We start from the raw sequence: 26,092 nt of genomic DNA, 5'->3' as shown, positions 1-26,092 counted from the left end.
ATATGTTTAAGCCCTGATGCCTGAAGTGACTGAATTTGAAGATGGGCTTTTAAAAGGAAATTAAGGTTCATATAGAGAGAACAGGCTGACAGCTCAAGGAGGTGGGGGCTGGGGACGAGGGGGGAGAGAGATTCAGAAAAAGAAAAAAAAAAGAATACAAGAAGAGAAAGAACTCATGGACATGAACAACCGTGTGGTGATTGTGGAGGGGAGGGCGGCAGAGGCGGATATGGGGCGAGGGGACAAATGGTGATGGAAAAGTAAAATAAAGAAAAAAATTATGTTTAATATATCACCGTTAAAAAAGAGGTAACTAAGTTAAATGAGACCATAAGGATTGGATCCTGATCATACAGGACTGGTGGCCTTACAGGAAGAAGTGAGAGAGCGCCCTTTCTCCACGTGCATTGGGGGGTGCACAGTGAGAAGGCGGCCCCCTGCGAACCGGGAAGGGGCCCTCGCCAGAGCCTGCCGCTGCGAAGCAGACCAGGAAAGGATGGGAAGTGTATTCTGCTTGTTGCCACATGTGTAGGCATCCACATATGAGTTTTAAAATTAACCAGGGTGATCGAGTGTGCTGCCTCGCTCAGGCATCTGACAGTTACTCCTGCCAAGTTTTATATCAATGTGCTGAGATCTGAGGCGGCATCCCAACCGGTTAAAAGAGATTCTTCTGAAAGCGGCTTATGTATAGTTTATGATTTAAATGCTATTGCCAACATTCTTCTTTAAAAAAAAAAAAAATGTTCCTCTTCAGCTTAAGAACTCACTGTAATAAACCTGGACTGGAATATTCACAAGAAGCAAAAACTACCAAGTTAAAATACAACACCATGAGGTCCCATCCGGCTATAGATTTTGATGGGCTCTTTGGATCAGCATTTCTCTAGTTTGCCAGGATCTGGGCTCAAACAAATGAAGTGTATTTTGCAGTGAAATGATATCTGATTAAACTTTAATGATGAGATCCCATAACTGTCCTGCAGCAACATGGAAATATGCAACTGAACTCTTCACATGCCCTTGGGCATGACCTTTAATGCGAGGCTCACCCTTCCGTGTACAGCACAGGCAGAGACCCAGTGAAAGAGCACCCTTCACAGAGACGTCACAGACAAGGCTAAAGGCAAGAAACAGTCCAGAAAACATCCATTTCCTCAGAAGAAGCTTAAAGCAGACATTATATTGGCAATCTAAGAAAACTGTTAGACCAAATATTGGAAAAACATATGTCATTGCTTTCTTTGTTGAAGAAAGACACCCCGCATTCAGTTATAGTCATCCTAATTTGCTATAATTTGTCCTAATTATGGAAATGTAAAATAAATTAAACAATCTCTTTTTCCTCCTTTAAAATAAAAATAATAAAAAAAAAACCTTACAGGCATTTTATGACATGAAATAAACGTCTCTCCAACACTCACCTAATGTGTTCTGAATATTTCTGGAACCCAAGGACCCCAAGAGATTTCTTATTGTTACCTCAGAGTTCTTTTAAATGTTACCAATAACCTTAAATTTGTCTGCAACCATAGTTTTTAAAATGTTTTTACATAAGTTCAAACAGGAACTCTGGTCATGCAAGTATAGAATAAATAGAGTTCCACTCTATACTTTTCAGGTACCCATTATGTGTGAAGATACTTAATATCTCCATGGACATATATTTAAAGAGAACAAATTTCTCTACTTTAATTCTATATACTAGTATTTCTATAATAATAAAAAATAAAAATAAAAAACACCACAAATGATGATTGACATCTCAAAAGTATTCAGAGATTGACTTTCTGAGTTGAACTTGTCACACTACTGGATTCAAAATATGAGGACCTGCCCCTTCTCCTCCTTATCTTAAAATGAGAAAGAAGAATCAGGGATCACTGCCTTCTTGTATCAGCATTCTCCCTCACGCCTTTATGTATCTGGCTTAGTATGAGGCTAGTCGAAAGGGGAAAGCACATTTCTCCTAATATTCTGAGTATCAAATGATTTTGTTCAATCTTAACCTGCCTTATCCTTTATTCTGTATTCCTAAAATTCTTTCAGGCAATATGTTATTAAATTTATTGATATTCCCTTTTATTTTCATATGCATTTTACATTTAATTGTTTGCCCTATTAATTCAATTATATTTTATTTATACTTAGTAGGAGGCCTTCATGTATAAGATAATTTTCCTACCATTACTTATTATAATAAATTGAGTTAGGCCATGTAATTATCACCCCTCAGCTCCCAATAACCCTGTGACAGTTGCTATGATAAAATTATTTCCCAGAGGTATCATATATGCAACATTAGATTTTGGAAGCATGTTAAAGTCCCGATATAAAAAGAAATGCATTATTGTGCAATGTATTTCTAAAATATAATTCCAGATTAAATTGCTCAGATGTCAATAAACCTATATAGAAAATTGATACCATTTTTAGTTCCTGCCTTGCTTTAGGATCTGTCCCTAACCCAATGCCAAGCCTTCCTCACTTCCAGTTTCTTTTCATAACCATGACCAAATTATTTAGCTAAATCATCATATATCAGTTTCTCTACTTACAAATTATGGATAATAACAATATCTGTTCCAATTACTTGCTATATATCATATACCTAATTATGAATTTCAGGGTATAATCTATTTTAAAATAAATAACCACTCAATTTTCCCTACCATTAAATCAAATTAAAAATAGATTTTTAATATTGAATAAATCTGCATTTTGAACTCCTTAGAGTATGTCAGATTCTTGACAGGACTCTTAATCATGACAGATTGATATAGTGAGTTTTATGAATGATATTAAGGAAATGAAATATTCTTCCCTTCCTTTTAAGCCCTTTCCTTAAACTTTCTGATGTGATATCTATTTATCTCTATATCTATCTCTATCTATCTCTATCTATATCTATCTATATCTATCTATATCTATCTGTATCTATATATCTATCTATATTTATATCTATATATATCTATTTATCTATCTATATCTATCTATATCTATATCTATCTATATCTGTATCTATCTATATATAAATATATATGTAAATCTATTATAAATTTATTATAAATCTATATTAAATATATATTATATCTATCTCTCTATATATAAATATATAAATATATATAAATATAGATAGAGATAGATAGATAGATAGATAGATAGATAGATATAGAAAGAGATATCTCAGGATTTTTATTCAAGTTGGGTGGAGTATGGGAGCAATAGAAAGAGAATTGGGAAAGCTGAAAACTACAATAGGACAAAGAAACCCCCATTTTCCATGAGACTATTACCTCATTGGCAAGGGCCAAGAGACTAACAAATACTAAGCATCCCCATTGGGGATGAGAGACAAGAGTCTGCTCTTAAATTGACTACAGAGTAGAGGTGCCAAAATAAATAAATCACTGTAAGTGAAATGCTTTGAAAGGTAAATGGACTTTAAAAAATTTTTATGTGGGTTACATTTTGTAATCGGAAGTATTCATTACTGTCAGATATGGTAAAGACACGAGTCCATCAGGATCTCCAGAGATCTCCTCCTGGTAGATAATTCATTATTTTTTGACCAATACCTAGCACAGTGGATACCCCCAACAAATGTTACTGAATGAAGAAAAATAAGCCAAAGTTCACCTACTCCAAAATTGCATTCATTTGAGCAAGAAGTAATTAAAGACCCAAAGTTCTCAGATTCCTTCAATCCATACTCACTTTTCATCAGTAAGAATTCTGGAATGATGAGCAACCTTAAATGCCTATTTGACCCAGCTACTCAAGCACTGGTAGAATAAAAAGCAGAGCAAACGTCTACTACTTAGAATCCCCTACCTTTAGCCAAGTTCATCCTCAAAGACCCTGTTTCACTTTGCATTGTCATTGTGGCATGGCTTACAATCCTGAAGCCATTATAAAGAAATTGAGAGAAGAATGGCACTTTGACAAGTTACTTTGGTCTCCATAGTGGCTTCATTCTATTTTTTTTCCTTTACAGGAACCTTTTGTAACTGAAGTAAAAATACTTCAGTCAGGAAGTCACATTTGTGGATAGGCAAGAAACAGTTTATATGTTTTCCTAAAGTTTCACTGGCCATAACTCTCTGGTCATAGATCACCAAGGGCTTCTTCGATCTATAACCAGAAAGCCCCTGGATATTCAGCAAGTCACCTAAAAATTGGTCAATGAGAAGCCACCTCAGTGGCTTAGTCCCTATACCAAGATTCAATTATGGGAATGGCAAATGCCCCAAACCCCAGGTCATTGAAAAATGAATAACTAACATGAATTAAGCGTGCAAAGCTATTGATAGGGTGAGTGCATCAGCCTGGGGTTCCTGCTTGAATTCAGCCTAAATTCTGAAAGGAGGTTCGACTTTGCCTTTAGCCCCAGGGATTGGCCTGCCCTGCTATGGTCTATCAGGTCTCTTAAACAGGACCAGAAGCACCCCATATTTCTAGGCAAAATGATCTGGGGGGTGGGGGAGATCCTTTCCTCCAAGTTAATTTTTATAAACCTCCATAGAGATTCAGAAAGTACTGGGCTAATATAATACCACTAAGATTGCTCATAGCAACTTGATAGAGAACAGAAAAAGTGAGACAGCCAAATAGCTATCTCCTTCGGGGTTCAAACTGGTCTGGAAACTGTAGCAAGTCCAAAATGACTGTCCTGCAAGACCAGAGATAGAACTGAGCCACTTCAATTGATTTGAAGAGTGCCTCTACCGATGATGGTTCCGCTCACTGCTAATAAAAAGAGCTGACTCAGTGAATGCTCACCATGAGCCAGCACTGTCCTAAGTATTTGAACATGTCTTAATTTATTTCATCCTCAGGACAACCCTAAGAGGTAGGAATTGTTATAAGCATAGATTTCGTCAATGACAAAACGGAAACCCGGAGAGGTTAAATAACTTGCCCAAGTTGCTCAGAGAATAATGGCCGAGGGAGGACTCCACACCAGGTGCAGTGTTTGTGCGTCTGCCCGTCCCCATCCTGCCTTTTCCCACCCCTGAAAGCTTGGAAGCGTGCCCCATGCACAACCACAGGCAGTGAGATGAGGACAACAAGCCCGGGGTCTGTGGGAGGCAGTGTCATGTTGCCTGCAGCGCTGGCCCAGCTGGGATGAGAGTTTGTCCTTGCCTGGCTCCTCTGGGGCACTCCTCATCGGTCCCAGGTCATCTCCGTGACCTGCTCAGCTCTACAAACACACTCCACGTTTTCTAAAGAAAGCGTGAGGTTATAAAGACCGGGACAGATATCACTACAAAAAAAAAAACTTGAAGTCAATCCTACATTATAAACTAGAAAACTGGAAAGAAGAGAGACGTGGCTATAGATAACACTTTTTGTGCCACACGCAGGCAGTATCCATGAGATACTCCTAATAGGAGCTCTTGAAATTTCAGAATTGCATAATTTGTATGGTCGGCCTTAAACATCAAGACCAAAAATTTTTCCCATCTAATTTGCTTTCTTTTGGTACTGGGCTTTTCAAAGTTGAAATAAAGAAAAGATAGAAAACCCATTCTCAAATGATATTCAAAACCATTGATGAAGGAGTTTCATTCCTTTTTTTCCCCTTTAATTTGCCTAGCATTCAAGTCCTCTCGTATCTTGACAGTCATTGGGGTGACTAAAATACCCAGTATACCTTAGTGAAAAGCTATTTTTAAAATCACTTGATTTAGAAAACTCCAATCATGATAATTTCGTGGGGATTCTTAGTACACAAATTAAAAGTTTTAAATTGCTTGGCAAGAATTTGTGAGTTCAAATAATCTTAATTAGGAAAGCCCTACCTTGATGCATATTTATCAGTTGTTTTTAGCAACTGCCCTGATACAAAATTATTTTGAGGATTGCTCTGTGAGTTATAGCTCCCGCGGTCAGTAATAGCAGTAATGACGCAATAGGAGACTAGGAGCCAGAAGGGTGATTCCAGTCTTGCCTGACTCCACCACTCATAATCTCTGGATCCTGAGAATGTCCCTTAACTGCTCTCAATCTGTTTCCTCCTGTCCAAAGAGGAAACACACTTCCCACCTCAGAGTGTTGTTTCATGGATCAATGGGATTTCGGTAAACCACAAGGCACCATTATATAGCATAATGTTAAAACTGGGCTCTGTACAAAAATGCCATGTTAATCATTGTAGGACATTTCTCTTAATTCCGGGCCCTTATTCTGCAAGAGGTTTTAGAAAATAAACCAGACTCTACAGGCACATCGTACACACACACACACACACACACACACACACATATATATAACAAACCAAATGTGGTGGCAGTGTGGCTCAATGGGAAAAGTGCCCATGTAATCTGGTGCAAAGGGAATCAACTTGGCTGATGTGGCAACTTTGCCAACTCATGACCCTCAGTTCTCCCATTTGAGAAATGAAGTAAGAAATATCCGATTAAGAATGATGTGGGAATTAGAAAAAAAAATAATTTAAAAAAAAAAAAAATATATATATATATATATATTTTTTTTTAAGGCCTCTAGCAGGACAGGCACATAGTAGGTGCTCAATAAATAGCACCCATTTCACATCCAAGAGGCCATTTCATTAAGCCAAATATGCCTGCCGTGGGCCTCCACACGCCCAACAGCTGAGCAGTGTTCTGCTCAGAACAGTACATCCATTAGCAGAGACCCAAGGAAACCTCTGCCAGGGCCGGAGCCCTGGGCTGATCCCACTGGAGCCTCCAGCAGATCAAGCGTGTGCTTGCTGCATTCGCGTTTCCTGCTTTAGGCTACACTGTTCTGTAAGATGTACTCATGGAACCTCACATGTGAAGAATACAATGAAGGCGAACCCATAAGGGCACCTCCAAGGACAGGATTTTTCCAAACCTACTTTTTTTTTTTTTTTTTTTTTCTTTTAACTAAGATGAACTACTTCGAGGTTCCTTGCTTATTTAGGGATAGGGGTAGGGGTGGGGGGTCCAGGGACCAGAATAAGGAAAAAGCCAACGTGAATCTGCTGTTGTTCTGGGGAGGGAGCTGTTCAGTTTGATCAAAATAAAACAGCCTTTGGCCTCCCCAGGTCCAGAGCGCGTTTAGAGTCAGGCCCCTTGGAGGCATTTGGAGCAACAAGCAGCAGAGAGGGCGCCAGTCCTGGGTCGCCCAGCCTGGCCCCCCAGGCACACCCGGGGCGGCGGGCATCCGTGTCCCCAAGCAGAGGGCGAGTTAGCGGGCGTGGAGCTGGGGAGGGGCGCATGCAGCTGGGTTAGTTAGTGGTGCCTCGATCATGCGGCGTTGCATTCCTGCTCCGGCAAAACGCGCCCAGGCAAAAACAGACTCGATGCTTACAATGATCCCAGCCCAAAATGGAGTGTCCCTGACTAGCAGGGAGGGGCTGATGCTCGCCATGAGGAAGCCCACCACGGTCACGGCGATGCCCAGGGCCAGCTGCAGCAGGGCGAGCAGCAGCGGGAACCGGCAGCCGCAGCACGTCCGGGCCTCCTCCTCCCCGCACTCCTTGGGGAGACCCTGGCCCTTCTTCGGCCCCATGTCGTCGGGCCCGGGGGCGCTCCCGGCCGGCAGCCCCCCCTGCCTGCGCTGGCCGCGGGGCGGCCTGTCCTGGCCCATGGCGGCGGCGGCGGCGCGGGCGGCGGGCGCGCGCGTGTGTGGGCGGCGCGCCCTGGGCCCGGGCGGCGCTGGGCGGGCTGAGCCGGCCCTGGTATTCGGATTACGGAGGCTGAACAAATATGGAAAACATTTGGAGCCGCCTGGCCGGGCCTCCAAAGGCCACAGGGAGCCCGCAGTGCAGCGGGGGGAGTCGAGGGGGGTCGCCAACTGCCAACGCGCTGGGGCGCAGCGCCCTGCTGGGCCCGCGGGCAGGGTTTGCCCAGAGCCCGTGGGAGCTGGAGAGGGTCCCCGGCTTCTTCAATACCCTGCACTTTAAACAGGCTGGCTGCTAGCGAAAGGGAGGAGAGGGGGGGAGAGGATGATGTCTGTTGTCATCCTTCCAAACCCCAAGGTTTTTGTGTGTGTGTATGTGTGTGTGTGTGTGTGTGTGTGTGTGTGTGCGTGTGTTTTGTTTTCTGAGAGGTGCAATGCAAGGTGATGAATGTTTAAATCATTCCGGTTTAATTAATAGACAATTTCATCTAAACTAGGCATCGCTGAGCCCCAAGCTGTGAAATCGTTTCCAGAAGCTAAATTGTTTTTTTCTCAACAAAGGCACGGGCGGGCTCTTGTTCTTTTTTAAATTCTGCAACCCAGCTGACAAAGGCGTCTGTCTCTCCCATTGAGGTATTTGCTTTGGAAATGACTGTTTATAGAGATGCTGGGCTCATTGTGAACTCTCTCGCACGTATTTGTTTTTGAAAGCTCTTTTTAGTTTTGTATAGGGAGTCCCCAGCCAGTCTTCACTAATTTCCACAACAATGCCTACAAAGAGGTGGGGGTAGGGGTGGGGGTGGTATTAGGCAACTAGGACTCCTCGGGCAGTTGTCTCAGGCTACATTTAAGACATTTTAAAAGCACCTATAGTGTGCAACAACATTAAGGATGTTCAAGGAAGAATTTGGACCCTACCCAAAGTCAGAACTAATCAATAAAACGGATTCTTCTTATTCCCACATACTTCCCAGTACCACTTAGAATTTCAGTGAAACCACTAAGAAATGATTCCTTCCCTTTGGAGTGTTTATATATTAACATTGGTATGGTCACGTGAACAATCAGGAAGCTGCATTAAAAAAATAAATGGTGTTGCCAAGATATTATACTAGAATAGATGCTCCTAGATTGTTCTATCTCAGCAAATTTAAAGTCTCACTCTCTGCTCTGTCTCCTCAGAAGTATACCCCAATTGTCATCAGCTCTCCTTGTAAACGGCCTAGTCCACACAAAGGTACCTTTGAAGCTATAACATATATTCTTCCTTCAGTTATGAAACCTTGCTTCTGGATCAGTGAGGAAAATGAGGTCCTTGGAAGGCATGCAATAGCTTAGAAAGCAGAATCCAAACCTCACACCCCAGTGTTCCCACTATGACGGCAGAAGCAACCCCTCAAACTCAGGAGTTGCACTGACATAGGGTCATGGTCAGCTGCTTTGGGCCATTACACCATTTGGATTTCTAGGAAGAACAGACAAAAGCTGGTGTTACACAAGGTGCCCACCTGATTTGGGCATGACTGAGAACAACACAAATGACGAAACAGAACAATACTTACTTTCTTCTGTGTAAATGTACTAAACATTTTTAGGAAACTAATGGATGACCTGGAATTACTTGTTAGTGTGAATAATATAGCTTCCAAATACTGAGTCTCTATTCTGTTCTGTAACAAACACATGCTAGGTGTTTTACATAATTTACTGTTCCTCCTTAGAAACATCTTATAATTACAGTTTCCACTTTTAAAGATGCAAAAATGAATATCAGAAATATTAAGTAACCAGATTAATAAACCACACCCCTAGTTGGGGATGGAGGTGAAGGTAACCAAATGTGAACTCCGGTGAATTACCTATAGGCAAACAAATGGGTGTTAGGCTGTTTAAATTGTTAGTGATTTTAAACAATTTAATGATCGTGGGTAGTATTTCATCTATTGCAGATTTAGCCATTGACCTTGAACCTGTACAAAAATATCTTGATTCACCGCCATAATATACAGGGGCGGGCAACAGTAGGCTTACAGTTGTGAGTATGCAAAAAATAGTTTATTCTTCTATTACTACTTATTGATTATTGTATTATTTATTTCTATTACAACTGTAAACCTACTGTTGCCCAACCGTGCATACAATAGTTGATGGAGACCATTATTGCTATTCCAAATTTATAAATAGATACAAGCTCTATTGGCTAACCATACTGCTGGGCTGTCATTTAGTTTAGAATAAAATATCCCTATTCCTCAAAACCTTAAATTAAGTATAAATTATAATAAAGAATTGCACATACATTCTTTTCTAAAGGCTTCCTTTTAATTGCCTAGCTGAGACAAGTTACAAATGAAACCAGTAGCAGTGAACAGCAGCCCAGATAAATTGTAATCCTCTAGGGCTGATTACAACTGCCTACTCCAGTTTTCAGCTTCCAGCGAAGCAGGCAGCCTTCCACCTGCTCAGATTTCTGGCTGCATGCTGGGATCTGGGCCGGAGGGATTGATCTTTGGCGATGCCACAAGATGATATTGATGAGGACAATATTTTCACTTAATTCATATAGGAAAGTAGAAACAAAGAACAGGGTGAGGAAAGTTGTCCAAAGGTTATTGATAGAGAGTAATCAGGGCTAAAATGGGATCAAAAGGTCCTTAAGGATGCAGCAGGCAGAGCACTCCCTTTATTATATATTTTCCATGAGAAAAATCACCGTTTCCAGCTCTTCACATAGTTTAACAGGAATGAACATGGGTTTTTTTAGTATTCATAAATTATAATGTCTCTCTTTTATAGGATAATAACCTCTTCAGATATTTATATTTCCAAGAAGAAAGGCGAAGTATAAACGAAGTGTTTTCAGATACTCTATTGGCTGCTCCTATAATTCAAAAATGATAGAGATTATAAATTAGAAAGTGCAGGAGAGTAGTCAACATATAGGATTTGAGGTTATTTTGATCCTCTGGGGAAAATAACAAAATTAAGCTTAGTGTCTCTCTTTGCTATATCATAAATTCAACACTATTTCGAAGTGTTTCTGCTTTAGAAGTTCAGAACTGGGATAATGATAACTCTTTTTAAAACTAGTGTCATTAACAAAATGGCCTTGGGAAATCTACCTGAAAATCATCTCCAAACCAACATATTTCTGAACACATGATCTTTGACTCACCAAGAACAAAATGATTTCATGAAAAAAATACTACAATTCCACGGTCTATATCAAATCTCTTTAATGTATAATTAAATATATTAAAAATGCACAGTCAGATTTCATTTAAAGAAGTATCAGACACTCCAGAGAGAACAATTGAAGTCACCATTGGTTCATATGTCTCACTGGCCTCCATACATGAGTCTAGAAATATTGCTGATCTATGTGTGTGTGTGTGTACAACAAATAAACTCTCTATTTTTTTCCTTTTTTATTTCTGTCATTAATTCTAAATCTGTCTTTTGGATCAAGTTTCTTCTCAAAATAATTGCCCTATTTATTATTTTTTGCATAGCAGTTTATATTTTCAAGTTAAATGTCTTAAGGGCAGGGTACTCACTATGGTAAACAGAGTGCTTATAACTCTCATTCTATGAAGAGTCTGTAGAGATGGTTACTATCAATCATTCCCTAATGCATTCTACATATTTATATGATGTTACTTATAATGATATCAATGTTTTATGCATAACTTTGTACATGTAGTTTTGTCCATGTAATGTTGACATGTCCACAATAATGAAGAAGAAATATACTTATTTTTCTTAAGAAATAAAGGGAGGCTGTGCCTGGTGGATCAGTTGGTTGGGCATTGTTCTATGCACCAAAAGGTTGCTGGTTCAATTCCCTGGTCAGGGCACATGCCCACGTTGTGGACTCAGTCCCCAGTAAGGTAGTGCAGGAGGCAGCCAATAGATGATCTCTCTCCCTCTCTCTTCTTCTCTCTCTTTCAAATCAATTTAAAAAGACAAACTTTTTTTTTTAAAGAAATAGTAAGAGAAGAATGGATAAACAAATTGTGGTGTATTCATACTACTTGCTAATAAGTAGGAGTGAACTGCTGATATAAGCAATGACATGAATGAATCTCACCAATAGTTTGCTGAGGGAAAGAAACCAGAACAAAATAACACTGTATAATTCCATTTGCCTATACTAATAAAAGGGTAATATGCTAATTAGACCAGAAGAGGGGACATCTTCTGACTGGCTTCCTTCCAGACAAAGCCACAGTGGTGAGGGCAGAGGCAGAGGCAATTAGGGGTGATCAGGCTGATGGGGGTGGGGAGGGGAGACAATTGTGGGCCATGAGGCTCTCAGGGGAGGACAGTTGGGAGCCATCAGGCTGGCAGGGGAGCAGTTAGGTGGCGATCAAGCCAGTAGGCAGGCAAGCGGTTAGGAGCCAGTGATCCAGGATTGCGAGAGGGTGCAGGCCAGGCTGAGGGACCGACCTCTATTCCCCTCTTGCACAAATTTGTGCACCAGGCCTCTAGTATAAAAATAAAAATGCAAAACTAACCTATGATCATTGAATTTTAAAAAAGTGATTTGGACTTAGAAAGAGAGAGCTGACTAGAAAGGAGCAGGAGGGGGCTTTCTGGGGTGACAGAAGTCTTCAGTATCCTGCCTTGGGTGGTGGTTACATGGGTATAAACAATTGTGAGAACTCATTGAACAACATTTAAGGTATGTGTATGTGTATTGTATGTAATGATGTCTCAATTTCTTAAATATAATAACAAGAGAAATACAAGGAGTCACTGTGTACCCATAACTAATTAACAATAAAAAAAAATAAAGTTCATCTGGTTCATTTAATTTAAATTACCTTACCAAATTCTTTTCTTTCCTGCCTTTGTGGCTCCTCAGAATTAATTATCTATTCCTGTCTAATAAACCACTCCAAAATAGTAGTTTGGAACAACAATAATTATTTATTCCATGAGTCAACTATTCAAACAGGGCAAAGCAAAAATGGTTTATTTCTTCACATTTTCTGGGATCTCAGCTAAAAGACGAGGAATCATCTGAAGTTTTGACTGAGGCAGGAAGATCTGCTTTCAAGGAGGCTCACTAATCTGATTGGCAGGTTGATGCCTTGCTATGTGGCCTCTCCCGGCATTGGCTTCCCTCGAGGGCCGTTCCATGTCTTCACAACATGGTATCTGGCTTCAATCAGAATGAGAGATTCGGAGATTGAGAAAACATGGGGAAACTATCCTTTTTATGACACAGCCTCAGAAGTCACTTAGCATCACCTGACCCTCATTCTGTTCTTTAGAAGGGAGTCACTAAGTCCAGCCCACATTCAAGAGGAGAAAAATTAAGAAAGAGTACCAAACAATCAAAACCATATTTTAAAATCACCATACCTTCTCCTCAACATCTCCATGAACTGTACTTCCTTTGCTGATCTCCTAAATGTTCGTTCCTTTCTTGTCCTCTTCCTTCTAACATGATACGCTTCATGGTTTCAATAAAAAAAACTCCCCAATCTACCCAAAGAGCCCAGACTTCTTTTCTGAGTGCTAGATCTGCAAATGTAACTACCTACCCACATTTTAATTTGAATGTCACAAATTCACTCTGTCCTTGAACTCCACAGAGAAACCAAATAAGATAAACATAAAGCTGCCACAGACTTTAGTGGCAAAATGGTCATTGGTAGCCTTTGCCAAAAGCAATCCCATATAGCAGTTTCAAGATTCCAGTGAGTTTAAGAGGACTGGGGGTTGGGGGCGGGGGGGGGCGCAAGGGGTGTAAAGAAATCTGTGGAAAATCTTTGCTATGAAGAGGAAAAAAGGAGAAGAAGCTATAGCTAGAGGGTCAATATCCTTTTTTGGACAATTGATCAGATAAGTTCCTTGAGGTGGGAGAATTAGTCATAAGGAAAGCCCCCTTGGAGACTGAGAGAGGAGGAAAGAATGAAAGCCTAGATAACGTGCAGTTGTGTTTGCAGGAGTGGAAGGAAAACATTTGAAAGAACTTGTATCTTCTAGGCTATAAAGAATGTAGGAACAATATTTTTATTCTAAATGAGGCGGATTTTAGATATAGAGCCATTCTAACTCTACATCCTAGCCCACAGCACATGCTATTGCTGTATCTCATAAGTATAGATAAATTTTAAAGAAAATACATAATTTTCTGAAAAATTTCTCTAAAAGAACACATAATTTTCTATGAATTACAATAAGAATAATGTCTAGAATATATGTATGTATATATGTACATACAATACACATATTTATAAGTTACAAAATACTCTTACATATTATATCTTTAAGTCTTTACTCTTACATATTATATCAATGAGGTTGAAATTTGTTCAGAGTAGTTTAGTGACTTGCCCAAGGCTACATTTTTTCTTCTTACTCTAAGTCCAGATATTCCTGCCAAGGCCCAGGATAGCAAGAACAGATGCTGACTAGGGTCTAGAGCAGCAATTTTAAACCGGTATACTGCAAGAATTTTTAAAGCATGCAATACCTGACTATTTAGTCAGAAGCACTGACGTCTTTTCCCTTAGACTGTCAAATAAAAATAAAAAATGACAACAATCAACACAATAGCCATCTGGTGTGAATGAATCAAAATCATACCTACTTTTTGTCAGATCGGCAAAACAATATATATTTTTGGTGTGCCTCAGAATTTTAGTAGTTTATGTGTGCCATGAGATAAAAAAAGCACCACGAGGACAGACACCAGGCTTTCTTAGTCATGATTGGTCCTATGCACAGTACAAATAACATTGCGTGATGTTAATAAACATTGATAAATCATAAATACAGTTTACATACAAGATTCATGAGGATTCAGATCTTTCTGATATAAATATTATTTCTTTAAAATCCTAGAATCTCATATTTTCTCTGTACATTAAAATTTTTGTTTTAAGAATCATCATCTTGAGGAACAACATAACAGGGATACTTTAGATGCATTATAATTAGGTTTTTAAAAATAATAACATTATAAAAACACATCAAAGTTATTTTTTCAGCCGAAACTGGTTTGGCTCAATGGATAGAGCGTTGGGGACTGAAAGGTCCCGGGTTCGATTCCAGTCAAGGGCATGTACCTTGGTTGTGGGCATATCCCCAGTAGGGGGTGTGCAAGAGGCAGCTGATCGATGACTCTCTCTCGTTGATGTTTCTAACTCTCTATCTCTCTCCCTTCCTCTCTGTACAAAATCAATAAAATATATATTAAAGTTATTTTTTTAAATCCTTTGTGTTGTAAGCAAACTATATGATTTTCACTTTGACTACTAATCTTCCTCCTTAGTTTGAATAACTGAGTCATTGTATGACTCCAAGCAGATTGATATCTTCTATCATTTTTATAATAACGTAAGTTTCCATAGAATTACAAGCCCCTGAAGTTGTTTCCATAGGCAGTCATTATCATATTAACAGACATCTTCGACCTTCAGACAAAACCCTGTAGGGCTTATTCTCTTTTCTCCAATCATTCTCCTATGAATTCACTCTCCTTCTCAAGCAGCTGCAAGTGCCAAGTGCTAGGCTCAGACTGCCTGACTTCCAACCTCGTCTCTAATTCTTACCAGCTGTGTGATGTGGACAAGTTCCTCCACCTCTCTCAGCCTCAATTTCCTTTCTGTAACATGTAAATATTAGAAGTCCTTGCCTCAGAAGGTTGCTATGAAGTATAAATCCAATAGTTCATGAAAACACAGAGAACGTTTCCTGGCATGGGTAAGTAACCCATAATTGTTAGCTCTCATCCTAACCCTGCCCTCTTTTCTTAGTTCCTTCCCTTTCCTATGCATTATCTTTCTCTGAGATTTCTCTTTGGCAATTCTGCTTTTATTGTTTCTCCTCCTACACTCTCCATAAAAAAACAGAACCCTCCCTATCCTTCTCTTTTACTCACTGCCTGGTAAAGTTTCAGCTACTGAATTAGAGCTTTACTTCACAATGTAATTTTTCTTCCTCACCACCACCTGTGTATTCTCACCCAAGTCTGTAATTCTGGGACTTTTCCAGAATGATCCCTAGAAAAAGATGTCTACACCCCTCCCGCCCCCCCTTCTTCTAGTGTTTTCTGTTTCTTTTGAGTGCCTCATCTGACCTTTGACCCCACACCCTGCTTCAGGGAAGTGGCCAGAATCAAATGATGTCTCTCACCCACCCCAGTAATCTTAAAAGGACCTCATTTTATTGTGTAATCTTTTGCTAAGCATCTTGTGAAGGCTGCCTCAAAATAAGCATGGAATTCACACTTGGTTTCCCCAATGGGTTTCAAGTTATTTCACAGAAGTGACCGAATTGCTGCCACTTTAAAAACAATGTTTTCAGAGAGAAAGAGAGGTGGGGAAGTAGGAGAGGGTATAGGGGGGATAAAAGGTGATGGCAGGAGGCCTGATTTGGGGTGGTGAACACACAATACAATATACAGATGATGTGTTATAGAATCGCACACCTGAAATCTATGTGATTTTATTGACCAGTGGCACCCCAATAAATTCAATAAAAAAATTTAAAAGTGTTTTAATAATCTAACATCAAGCTAGATTAAAGTTTAACAGAAAAATGTTCACATTTTTCATGTTATATTCCCTAAAATATCACTCATGGGATAGTGGTGTCTAAAGACTCATCGAGATGGTGTGAGCAGTTGCTTGGATTGCAAGACATGGACATTTTTTTCATTATCCTCTAAAAGGCCATCTATAATAAAAGCATAATATGCTAATTAGACTGGAGGTTCTGGATGAAGCTAGGGCTGTGAGGGAAGCCTAGGTCCTGGTGTCAGAGGGAAGCAGGTGCCAGCAGCCAGGGAAAGGAAGGCCTTCTCTTGCATAAATTTCATGCATCGGGCCTCTAGTTACATTATAATGTTATTTTAAAAAAACACCTTAGTTTTCAATAGGACCTCACTTCAATTATTTCACAAGTTAACGTTTTTGCCCCTTCTTTTCTATGAGATAAAATGTTTCTATTAACTGACTAATTTATATGATAGTCTTTCTTCTATGGGTGCTCATTTAGAAGGAAAATGGATTATGCCATTAAATGAAATAGATATTTACCAATGATGGTCTTTTGTCAGAATTCCAGTTTATACTAACTTTCAAAGTGACAGCTGACTTGTCACTCTTCTCCAAGAAGAGTCCACAGTGCCAATCACAGGAGATGTGACCCTTGAATGGTCTACTTGAATGGTCTACTTCAAGCCCACCATCTCCGTGAAGATTTTCCTAACCATCCAAGCTATTGAGCTATTTCATTTTAAAACTTCCATAGTTTTAAATGTATTATATGTATCATATAAGTTTTATTTATATGATTTTATGTTCTTTTTTTTTTGTACAATAGACTTTACTTATAAAGCATTCTTGGTTAGCTACTGTGTTAGCACAAGGAGAACTGAATAGGACAGATTATAATAGAGTGTAATAAATAATAGCAGTTTCTAAATATGCACAGTGCTTTGAAAATCCAGAAAGAAAATACCTCACTCTTTGCCCATCCAGATTGCCATCTGTAGGCTATGAAGCAGTAATCTTCTCATCATCTCATTTTCCACTCCACACATTGATTGCACCCCAGGAAGTTGCTGTAGGTTTTTTAGAATCCAGAGCACCCACTGGTATAGCGATTGGAGGTAAGACAAGCTTGCTTGCTCCTTTTCCCCTCAAGTTTTCACCTATAAACAAGGTGGCAGGCTGAGTCAGGGGCTGCTTCATTGGAAGGCTTATGTAGGTTCCCCTTGGTGCTCTTAGTTGATGGCATGTTCCTTTTCCCCAGTTTCTTCCTAGCTGGCTGCAGTAGGATTTGGGATGATTACCAGGTGCTATGACATGGCCAGGATGACCAGCCTGGGCTTTGTGGTCCAGCTAAGGATCACACTGCAACCTGCAAGGATATCTGGGTCCATATGCAGTTAGCAATTTCCCACATTTCCTGTGTTTGTGTCCCTCAAGAAACTCATGAGGAAGGGCGACTGTGGTTTGGAGTAGATCTGCACACCCCTTTCATAATACTATCAACCGTGTCTCCAATTTCTTACATTGGTCATTTTGGGTAGAAATTGGAACTTAAATCTATTTTTTAAATTTATCTTTATCTTTATTGCAGGAATTATTACAGCTGTCCCATCTATCCCTCCCTTCCCTCCCCCCCAATGACTCCCTCTTCCCCGCTCCAGGAAAAAGGAACAAAACTTTGATCTGTAATTTTGTGTCTCTGTTTTCAAAACCATTCTTTTTAAGATAAGATTGCCTGATTGCCTTCTGTAAACTGTCCTGTAGAATCTAGAGAAACTATGGTTTTAGAATGCATTCTCACCACACCCCCCTTCCAAGTCACCACTGAGAAAACAATTGTAATGATAAAACAGTGTTAGAGAACTATCACTGTTGACTAATCTCCCTTTAACAATCAGACTGATGGAGTAAAACTTTGGTCCTAAATAACAATGTTGTTTTACCACATCTCTTTTGCTACTATCATGTCTTCAAATAAAAGATAACATGGAATTTGGGTAAACAAAGAAGCAGATAAAATAAAAGTCTTCGAAACTGTATTGACAACAGCTGTTTTTGGATTAAAAACATATATATGAGTACTAAACTCTAAGCAAGGAAAAAGATTTTCATAGAGATCACAGCTTTTTTACTGATATGAACAAAGTGAGAAAGAAAACAGAAGTAGAACTTGTGTGAGATTCTATGCACTGTAAGAGATTTGTTCTGCTTCCTGTTAAGGCTACTTCTTGTCCTGAAACAGTATCTTCTTTGGAACACAGCCCAACTGGTATGGATTTTGGTGGGTAAATCCATGTGTACATCTAAGTGGACTAACAGACAATAGGAATGTTTTAATTCATTCCTTCCAGAGCCATCCATTCTGCTGAATATCTTGAACTCTGTATGAGATGCTGTATGATTATGGAGTAGATGAAAAGACAAAGAACCTGATTTAATTTTCATTCCTCTCAAAAGATGTCAAATACCTTTCAAGTTTCTATGTATCATAAAATAATGTTTCTTTCACTCCAGAATCTATCTCTGGACTAAAATTGCTTAGTTATTTAACCATGAACCTGAAAACTAAATTTTAGATTGGGGGGAAAATATGCAGCATACCCAGAAAGTCCAGAGGACGGTTAAGAAGGAAAAATTAAATTTCTTAAATTTAGTGGTTTGGATTCTATTCTGTAGCAATGAAATTCTGTATGTGATGTTGTATAATGGCGGTGCTTTTTGGAGTGGTGTGGAAGGTGAAGGAGAAAGTCTCTTCCTGCGTTGTACCTCTGACTAGGCTCTGCAAGCGCCCTAGCATCTAAAGGTGTCAGGACATTCCGTTCATTTTGTCAAGAAAAGAAATCTTGCCACTATGTGCACAATCGTGTGAATGAATATTCAGCACCTCCAACTCAGATTCACGGCTAATGATCTAGATTTTGAATTTTCAAGGGCAAATTGCGTGGCCTCCTTCTAGCATGCTGCCTTTCCTTTTTAGCAGTTTCATCATTTGTTCACACTTCCAGGGGAAGTAAGAAAGAAGATGAAACATAAATTCACCAACTTATTTCAACTAAGTCCTTAATCTTGCCAAGGTCTCTGGTTCTAAGAGAACTTGTGGAAGAGCTCTGTTAAGAAACAAAATTTAACTGAGTAAATGTAAAGATGTAATTGGCTTTGTTAAATGATTCATAAATTGAGAAGCAGCTCATCTAGCAAGCAGGGAGACCCTCCAAGGAGTTAAAGGAGGTGGAAGGCTTTTATAGAAAAAAAGGGTAAGGGAAGGAAGTCATCAGCAAGAGGAAATTATATAAATTCATTGGAGGAAAGTAGGAGTTCAGGTGAAGACAGTTTCTCATTGGTTGAGCCCTGGCATTTCCATTGGCTGGGCTTGTTGCTGGGCAAGAGGAAAACCTCCCTTCCCCCTGCTGGAGTGGTAAAGTAACTGCACTTCCTGTTTGGGGATGCAAGGTAAGTCTCCTTCCATTGGGTCTATAACTGCTGTCTTCTTGTTTGGAGTGATTGACAACTTCCTGTTTCAGGTAATTGACCTTGAGTGGTAGGACACGAGAGGTCCCTCCACAGACCATCCCTACTCGTTTTAGTTCAGGTTGCCTTTATTAATTTTCAAAGCATGGAGCCCTCAAAGGGAGCCACCAGAAAACATAGCAGGGCACACATTGTCACACCTGGACAAACTGTGATCTCTTCATACAAAAAGACAGCAACCTAAGGAAATATTTCATGGCACTGTAATAAACAAAGAAATACAAAAATAATAAATAAATGCCTGACTGAATCAGGATCCAATCATCAGAAGGTTTCAATTACCCATGTGCTGAGCATCAGCAAAGAGACTATAACACTGTATGTGTGTGTGTGTGTGTGTGTGTGTGTGTGTGCGCGCGCGCGCGTGCGCGCCTGTGCTTGTAGAGAGCCTAAGAGGGGTAAACAACTGAATTTGGTCTGTTGTCTCCTTCAATAGGAAGCCTTGTTCTAAGGGGCACAAAATTTTGTTTGTTCTTGAGAAACCTTTTGTCTGATTTGATGGGATCATTTTATTTTTTTATTTTTATTTTTAAAATATATTTTATTGAGTTTTTACAGAGAGGAAGGGAGCGAGATAGAGAGCTAGAAACGTCGATGAGAAAGAAACATCGACCAGCTGCCTCTTGCACACCCCCTACCAGGGATGTGCCCACAACCAATGTACATGCCCTTGACCGGAATCGAACCCGGGACCTTTCAGTCCACTGAGCCAAACCAGTTTCGGCTGATGGGATCATTTTATAGGGCGTCGTCAGAGGCATTTGGAACTAAGGTCAGTATTTCTGATGCTGTATGGGTGTAGTCACCAGAAACTAAAAACACACCCATGCAGAGCTTTTATTTACTGATGACAGTTTAAGGAACACAGAGCCCAAAGCAAAACTATGAAGTATACGCCCTAGCTGGTTTGGCTCAGGGGATGGAGCATTGGCCTGCAAACAGAAGGGTCCCAGGTTCAATTCTGGTCAAGATCCTGTACCTTGGCTACAGGCTCCTCTCTGACCCTAGCCCTAAAAATGACCCTGACCCTGACACTCGCTCTAAAAATCAATGGGAAATATCCTGGAGTAAGGATTAAAAACAAACAAACAAAACAAAACAAAAAACTGTGAAGTACATGAGGCTTCTCTTGACACAGACCCACCTTTGAATCCTCCCCTATCCTGATAGTACCATGGCCCCTGCTTCCCATACCCCATGTATGTCAAATAAGCACTTGAAAAGATGTGCAATATCATTAGGCATTAGGGGAATGCAAAATAAAATCACAAGACAGATAACTACATGTCCATTAGGATAGCTAAAATAAAAAAGATGGAGTATTCAGAGGGATGACAAGAATATGGAGAAATTCTTATATACTATTGTTAGGTATGCAATATAGCACAAACTTCTTTAAAAGTTTAATATACACGGACCATATGATCCCAGCCAAAGAGAAATGAAAACTTACAGTGAGTGGCCAGATTATGATGATCTCTGAATGCATAATAATCTGGCCACTCAGTGTATATCCTATATAATAAAAAGCTAATATGCAAATTGTCCCCTCTACCAGGAATTCGACCAGCAGGCAGGCTGACCAACTGCCCATGTCCCCTCCACCTGGCTAGGCTGGCTGGACCCCACCCATGTACAAATTTATGCACTGGGCCTCTAATACACACACACACACACACACACACACACACACACACACACACACACTGAGTGGCCAGATTATTATGTGTTCAGAAATTATAGTAATCTGACCACTCAGTATATATCCATACAAAGATATGTACACAAATGTTCATGGCAACTACATTTATAACAGTCCTAAAATGGAAACAACCACAGGGAAGAATTGCAAAATAATTAGTCCAAGAGAAAATATCCAGATGCAACAAGTACACACAGTGTTAAGAAATCCTAGAAAAAAATGCACTAACCTATAGTGGCAGAAAGCAGATAAGTGGTTTCTTGGAGATGGCAGTGGAACTGAGGAGGGGCAGGAGAGATGAGCTGCAAAGAGAGGAGAAGTTTTTAGAGAGTGATGGATATGTTCATTATCTTGATTATGGTGATGATTTTATAGGTGTAAACATATGTCAACATATGTCAAAACCTATTAAATTTCTGCTTTTAAGATTCTTTCTTTGTCTTTAACCTTTGGCATTTTAATTATGTCTTTGAGTTCATCTTCTTTGGGACTCTGATTTCCTGGACTTGTAAACCTATTTATTTCACCAGGTAGGGATAGTTTTCTATGATCGTTTCTCCAAATAGGTTTTCAAAATCTTTCTCTCTCTCTCATCTCCTTCTGACACCCCTATGATGCAAAGCAGCAAGAAAAAAGCAGTTAGTTACTTACAATGGAGCACCCATCTGACTGTAAGCTAATTTACCAACAGCAACTTTGTAGGCCAGAAGGGAGGGACAAGAAATATTCAAAGTAATAAATATCAAGGACCGACAATCAAGATTACTATACCCAGCAAAGCTATCATTTAGAATTGAAGGTCAGATAAAGAGCTTCACAGACCAAAAAAAAAAAAAAAAAGCTAAAAGAGTTCATTACCATCAAAACCAGTATTATGAAATGTTGAAGGGTATTCTTTAAGAAGGAAAAAAAGAGGTAAAAATGTGAATAATACAATGGCAATAAATACATATCTATCAACAATTGAATCTAAAAATCAAAATAAATGAATAAGCAATATAATGAACAAAATAAACTGATGAATAAAATAGACCCAGAGGCATGGAAACATGGAACAAATGGATGAATCTCAGAGGGAAGGGAAGATGGGGGCAGAAAGAGATTAACCAAAGAACTAATATGCATATATGCATATATGATGGAGAAAATAGGATGGTGAAGGCCTGGGGCTTGGGTAGGGGGAGAAAACCAGATAGAACTGGGCAATGAGGGTAAAAAGGGGGGACATCTGTAATACTCTCAACAATAAAGATTAAAAAAATAAAAACTGAAACAAAAATAACTTATTAGATTATATGCTTGCAATGTGTACCATTTATTATATATCAATCATATCTCAATAAAGCTGTTAAAAATGAAAAAAAAATAGGTAGATGTGATCAATATTGTAGTTTAAGTGGAGCCTGAAGAACAATCAATATTTAAACAACATAGTATTATACTTAAAAATCAGGTGTGTAGAATAAATTAGTGATGATGCCATGAAAGTGTGACTTTGACCTTCAAATAATGTCTAACATTTTTTCATGGCTACTGCAGGGAAGTTTCCTGATTTATTTTTACTTCATCTTTACTAGGTTGTAAACAAGGTATATTTATTTTCTTAGTGACCAACCCTGGCCATTTCCTCCCAAGCACTCTTTCAACTATGAGAGTTCTGCCTTCCATGTCCTATGATGTTCCACTAAAAGAAATTTGTGAACTTAATACAGAAATCACATGTATCACATATTTTATTTGAGTTTTTGAGATGAATGCAAATGAATTTTTCCTTGTCTACCAGTTTTATAGTATTAAATAAATCTTCATTTCTTTATTTATCCTTGAACACACCATATAAATTTAATCATCCACATGTGTGAGTCACCATCAACAAAATTTAAAAAAAAATGATCAGGGAAATATATTTTAATGTGCTGGGATTTAGCTTCTAAATTTCTTGAAAGAGAAAATTTGAAGATACAATGGCTAGTTCATCAATTCCCTAAAACAGCTTTCTAAGAGAAATACCATGGGCTTCTTATACAAGATAATGATTAAGCATTTGTATTTGCCTTTCCTTCCCAAGACTCTATTTAATTGCCCAAAGAAGTGTAAAAAAAGAAAAAGATTAAGCATATAAGAGTGGAGAGAAATAGGGAGGAATATGAAAGACATCAACAAATATCTGGACATTGGGAAGTCTAAGGGAGCATGTTAACAGTAGTAGACCTGGTTATCCCCCAAAAGAAGGGTTGTGAGTCAGGATTTCAAGTAGAGCTGTAGGTAGGCTCTAGGTTCTACATCTGCAGGTATAGTGGGCAAAGTTCAGAGGTGGCCCTGAAAACTGGGGACTTAAATAAAGATCTCTTTAGAGCACATGTGTCAAACACAAGGCCCGCGGGCCAAATCCATCCCGCCAGGCCTTGCAATGTGGCCCGCACCGCGCTGTCATCACTGCACTCCGCTGCGTTTCCATCACAATGACAGTTTATGACTGTTCAGTAAACCATTCGGCCCATGATTTAGGCTGGATTTTAGATTTTGGCCCCTTCTCTGATTGAGTTTGACACCCCTACTTTAGAGAATAGCTGCACCTATCATTCCTATTTCCACCTCCATTTTTTTATTGTTAAGGAATTGCAGAAAAAAACCTTCATTCCACCCTGAAATCCATCCCCACCCTCTTTTATAAGGAAATGAAACAAATTGGGATTCCTAGGATGGCAGATCATGCTCCAGAGTAAAGTTTCCCCAATTCTGGAAGTTGGAAGTCACCCAAAGTCTGCCAGTCATTGTATCCTGTCCCTTTGTCTAAGTATGAGCAGGCACCCAAGGATCACAGAATCTATATATATAAAAGCTGAAGTGACTGGCTGACCAGCTGACCAGCCAACTGGCCAGTAACTATTACATACACTGACCACCAAGGGGCAGACGCTCATCGCAGGAGCAGAAACCACAGGCATGGAAAGATGGAACAGACTGATGAATCTCAGAGAGAAGGGCGGGACAGGGGAGGGTGGGAAGAGATTAACCAAAGATCTTATATGCATACTAGAGGCCCAGTGCATGGATTTGTGCACCCGTGGGATTCCTCAGCCTAGCCTGCAAGGATCAGGTTGAAACCAGATCTCCAACATCCCCCGAGGGGTCCTGAATTGTGAAGGGTGTAGGCCAGGCCAAGGGACCCCACCATGCATGAATCCATGCACCAGGACTCTAGTGTATAAATAAAATCAATAGGACAAAACAGAAGGATGCAAATGAACAACCCTCAAAAAGAACAGGGGAAATCTCAGAAACAGAAGAGAAGTAGCTAAAAATTTTCATCAGTGTCCTCACAACTATCAATAAAGATATGGCATCCAAAGCATAAGAATTGGAAACCATCAAAACAGCAGATTAGAACAAGAGGTCTGATGATTCAGAGAGAGAATGAGTAAGAGATCGCCCATATGACTGAATAAGCAGCAGGATAAGGGGGAGACATAACTTGGAAAAAGGACTTACTCAATAAGTATTTATTCAATAAATTCAAAACAAAATATCAGATTCTGAATTGAAGCAAATTTCCTCTAGCTTACTTGGAATTAGCAAATCATAGACCACAAAGATAAATTAGAGTAATGACAATAGCTGATTAGAGAACAAGAAATGGAGCATACAATTCAGGGATGTTCTTATAGAATTTTTTTATAGTGTTTTGATACTTTGAAAGGATTTCAATAGTGTTCATCAATCTACTTGTTTGGGTCTTAGTAAATACATGAAGACTTTTAAAATAGCACTATATTCTGAAGTCTATTTTTAATATCATTGGACAAAGAGGGTCTGTTATTGGCATAGGATATTTCTTTCTGAGAGCAATTGGAATTAATGCCATACATTTGAAAACAGGTTTTTTAGAGTAGCTGTATAGAGTTAAGATTTATAGAGTTACACTGAGCATAGCATATTCCAGTTAATCCTTATTTAACTCCTAGTTTTAAGGATGTGTAGTGGTGGTTAATATACACTAACAGTGTATACTAAGTTAATATACACTCAGATATACAAAGAAATACAGTTCCTTTGTTTCATTATAATTTTTCAGATTTTTTCCTGAGTCCCACATTGTTAAGGAATTGGAGATATGTGGGGTGGCTGGTGTGTACATATTTTGCTCAATCTGCAGATGTTTATCCTGTTCAATCATTTGCAGTCTTTTCAGATAACTCACCTCCTTCTTGGATGACCTTAGGTAAGTGCTCAGGCATTCAAAAGTCAGCTCTGTCCTTCTGGGTGTAGGAAAGGGGCCTGAGGCTACTGCATCCTTAATAGATGCTTAGGAGAGATGCAGGAAGCTGGGCTGCTTTCTGGACTGGTAACTGCTGAGGTGTGACAAATGCTACCTGGTTTTTGAACCTGGTGGGGGTAGGTATGGGAGGCAACCAACTGATCAATGTTTCTCTCTCACATCAATGTTTCTCTCTCCTCTCTCTCTCTCTCTCTCTCTCTCTCTCTCTCTCTCTCTCAAAACATCAATAAAAACATATTTTAATCACTTTCTTTATCTTTTATTCTTGCTAATGGCACATTTCTCCAATATGTCTAAGACACAAATTCTGCCCTCAGAGAAATTTGTATGCAATGTCCCCTATCTCATCAGTCACTCAATCTTACATATTTTTCCTCTGAAATGGGTCTCGTGGTCCTCTTATTCCTCTTTTCTATTGTCATCATCTCCTTATATCTG

General features: G+C 39.4%; 1 protein-coding gene across 3 annotated transcripts in view; it reads right to left on the bottom strand.

Moving 5' to 3' along the window:
• SSPN (sarcospan) overlaps window positions 1-7,730 on the bottom strand; it is a 33,498-nt gene extending 25,768 nt beyond the window's left edge. For 2 of the 3 annotated variants that reach the window (XR_006742809.1, XR_006742810.1), the window contains exon 1: window positions 7,321-7,729. Coding sequence is in view for 1 of the 3 variants with exons in the window: in XM_036457414.2 (XP_036313307.1) it covers window positions 7,321-7,599 (279 nt within the window). In the remaining 2 variants the exon portion in view is untranslated. Of the gene's footprint in view, window positions 1-7,320 lie in introns of all 3 variants that reach the window. The other variant, XM_036457414.2, reaches the window with a different exon arrangement.
• Between the last annotated feature and the right edge of the window lie 18,362 nt (window positions 7,731-26,092).

The sequence above is a fragment of the Pipistrellus kuhlii genome, unplaced genomic scaffold, assembly GCF_014108245.1.
Source record: "Pipistrellus kuhlii isolate mPipKuh1 unplaced genomic scaffold, mPipKuh1.p scaffold_m20_p_3, whole genome shotgun sequence".
Taxonomy (NCBI): Eukaryota; Metazoa; Chordata; class Mammalia; order Chiroptera; family Vespertilionidae; genus Pipistrellus; species Pipistrellus kuhlii.
This window is presented reverse-complemented; position numbering and strand designations above follow the sequence as displayed.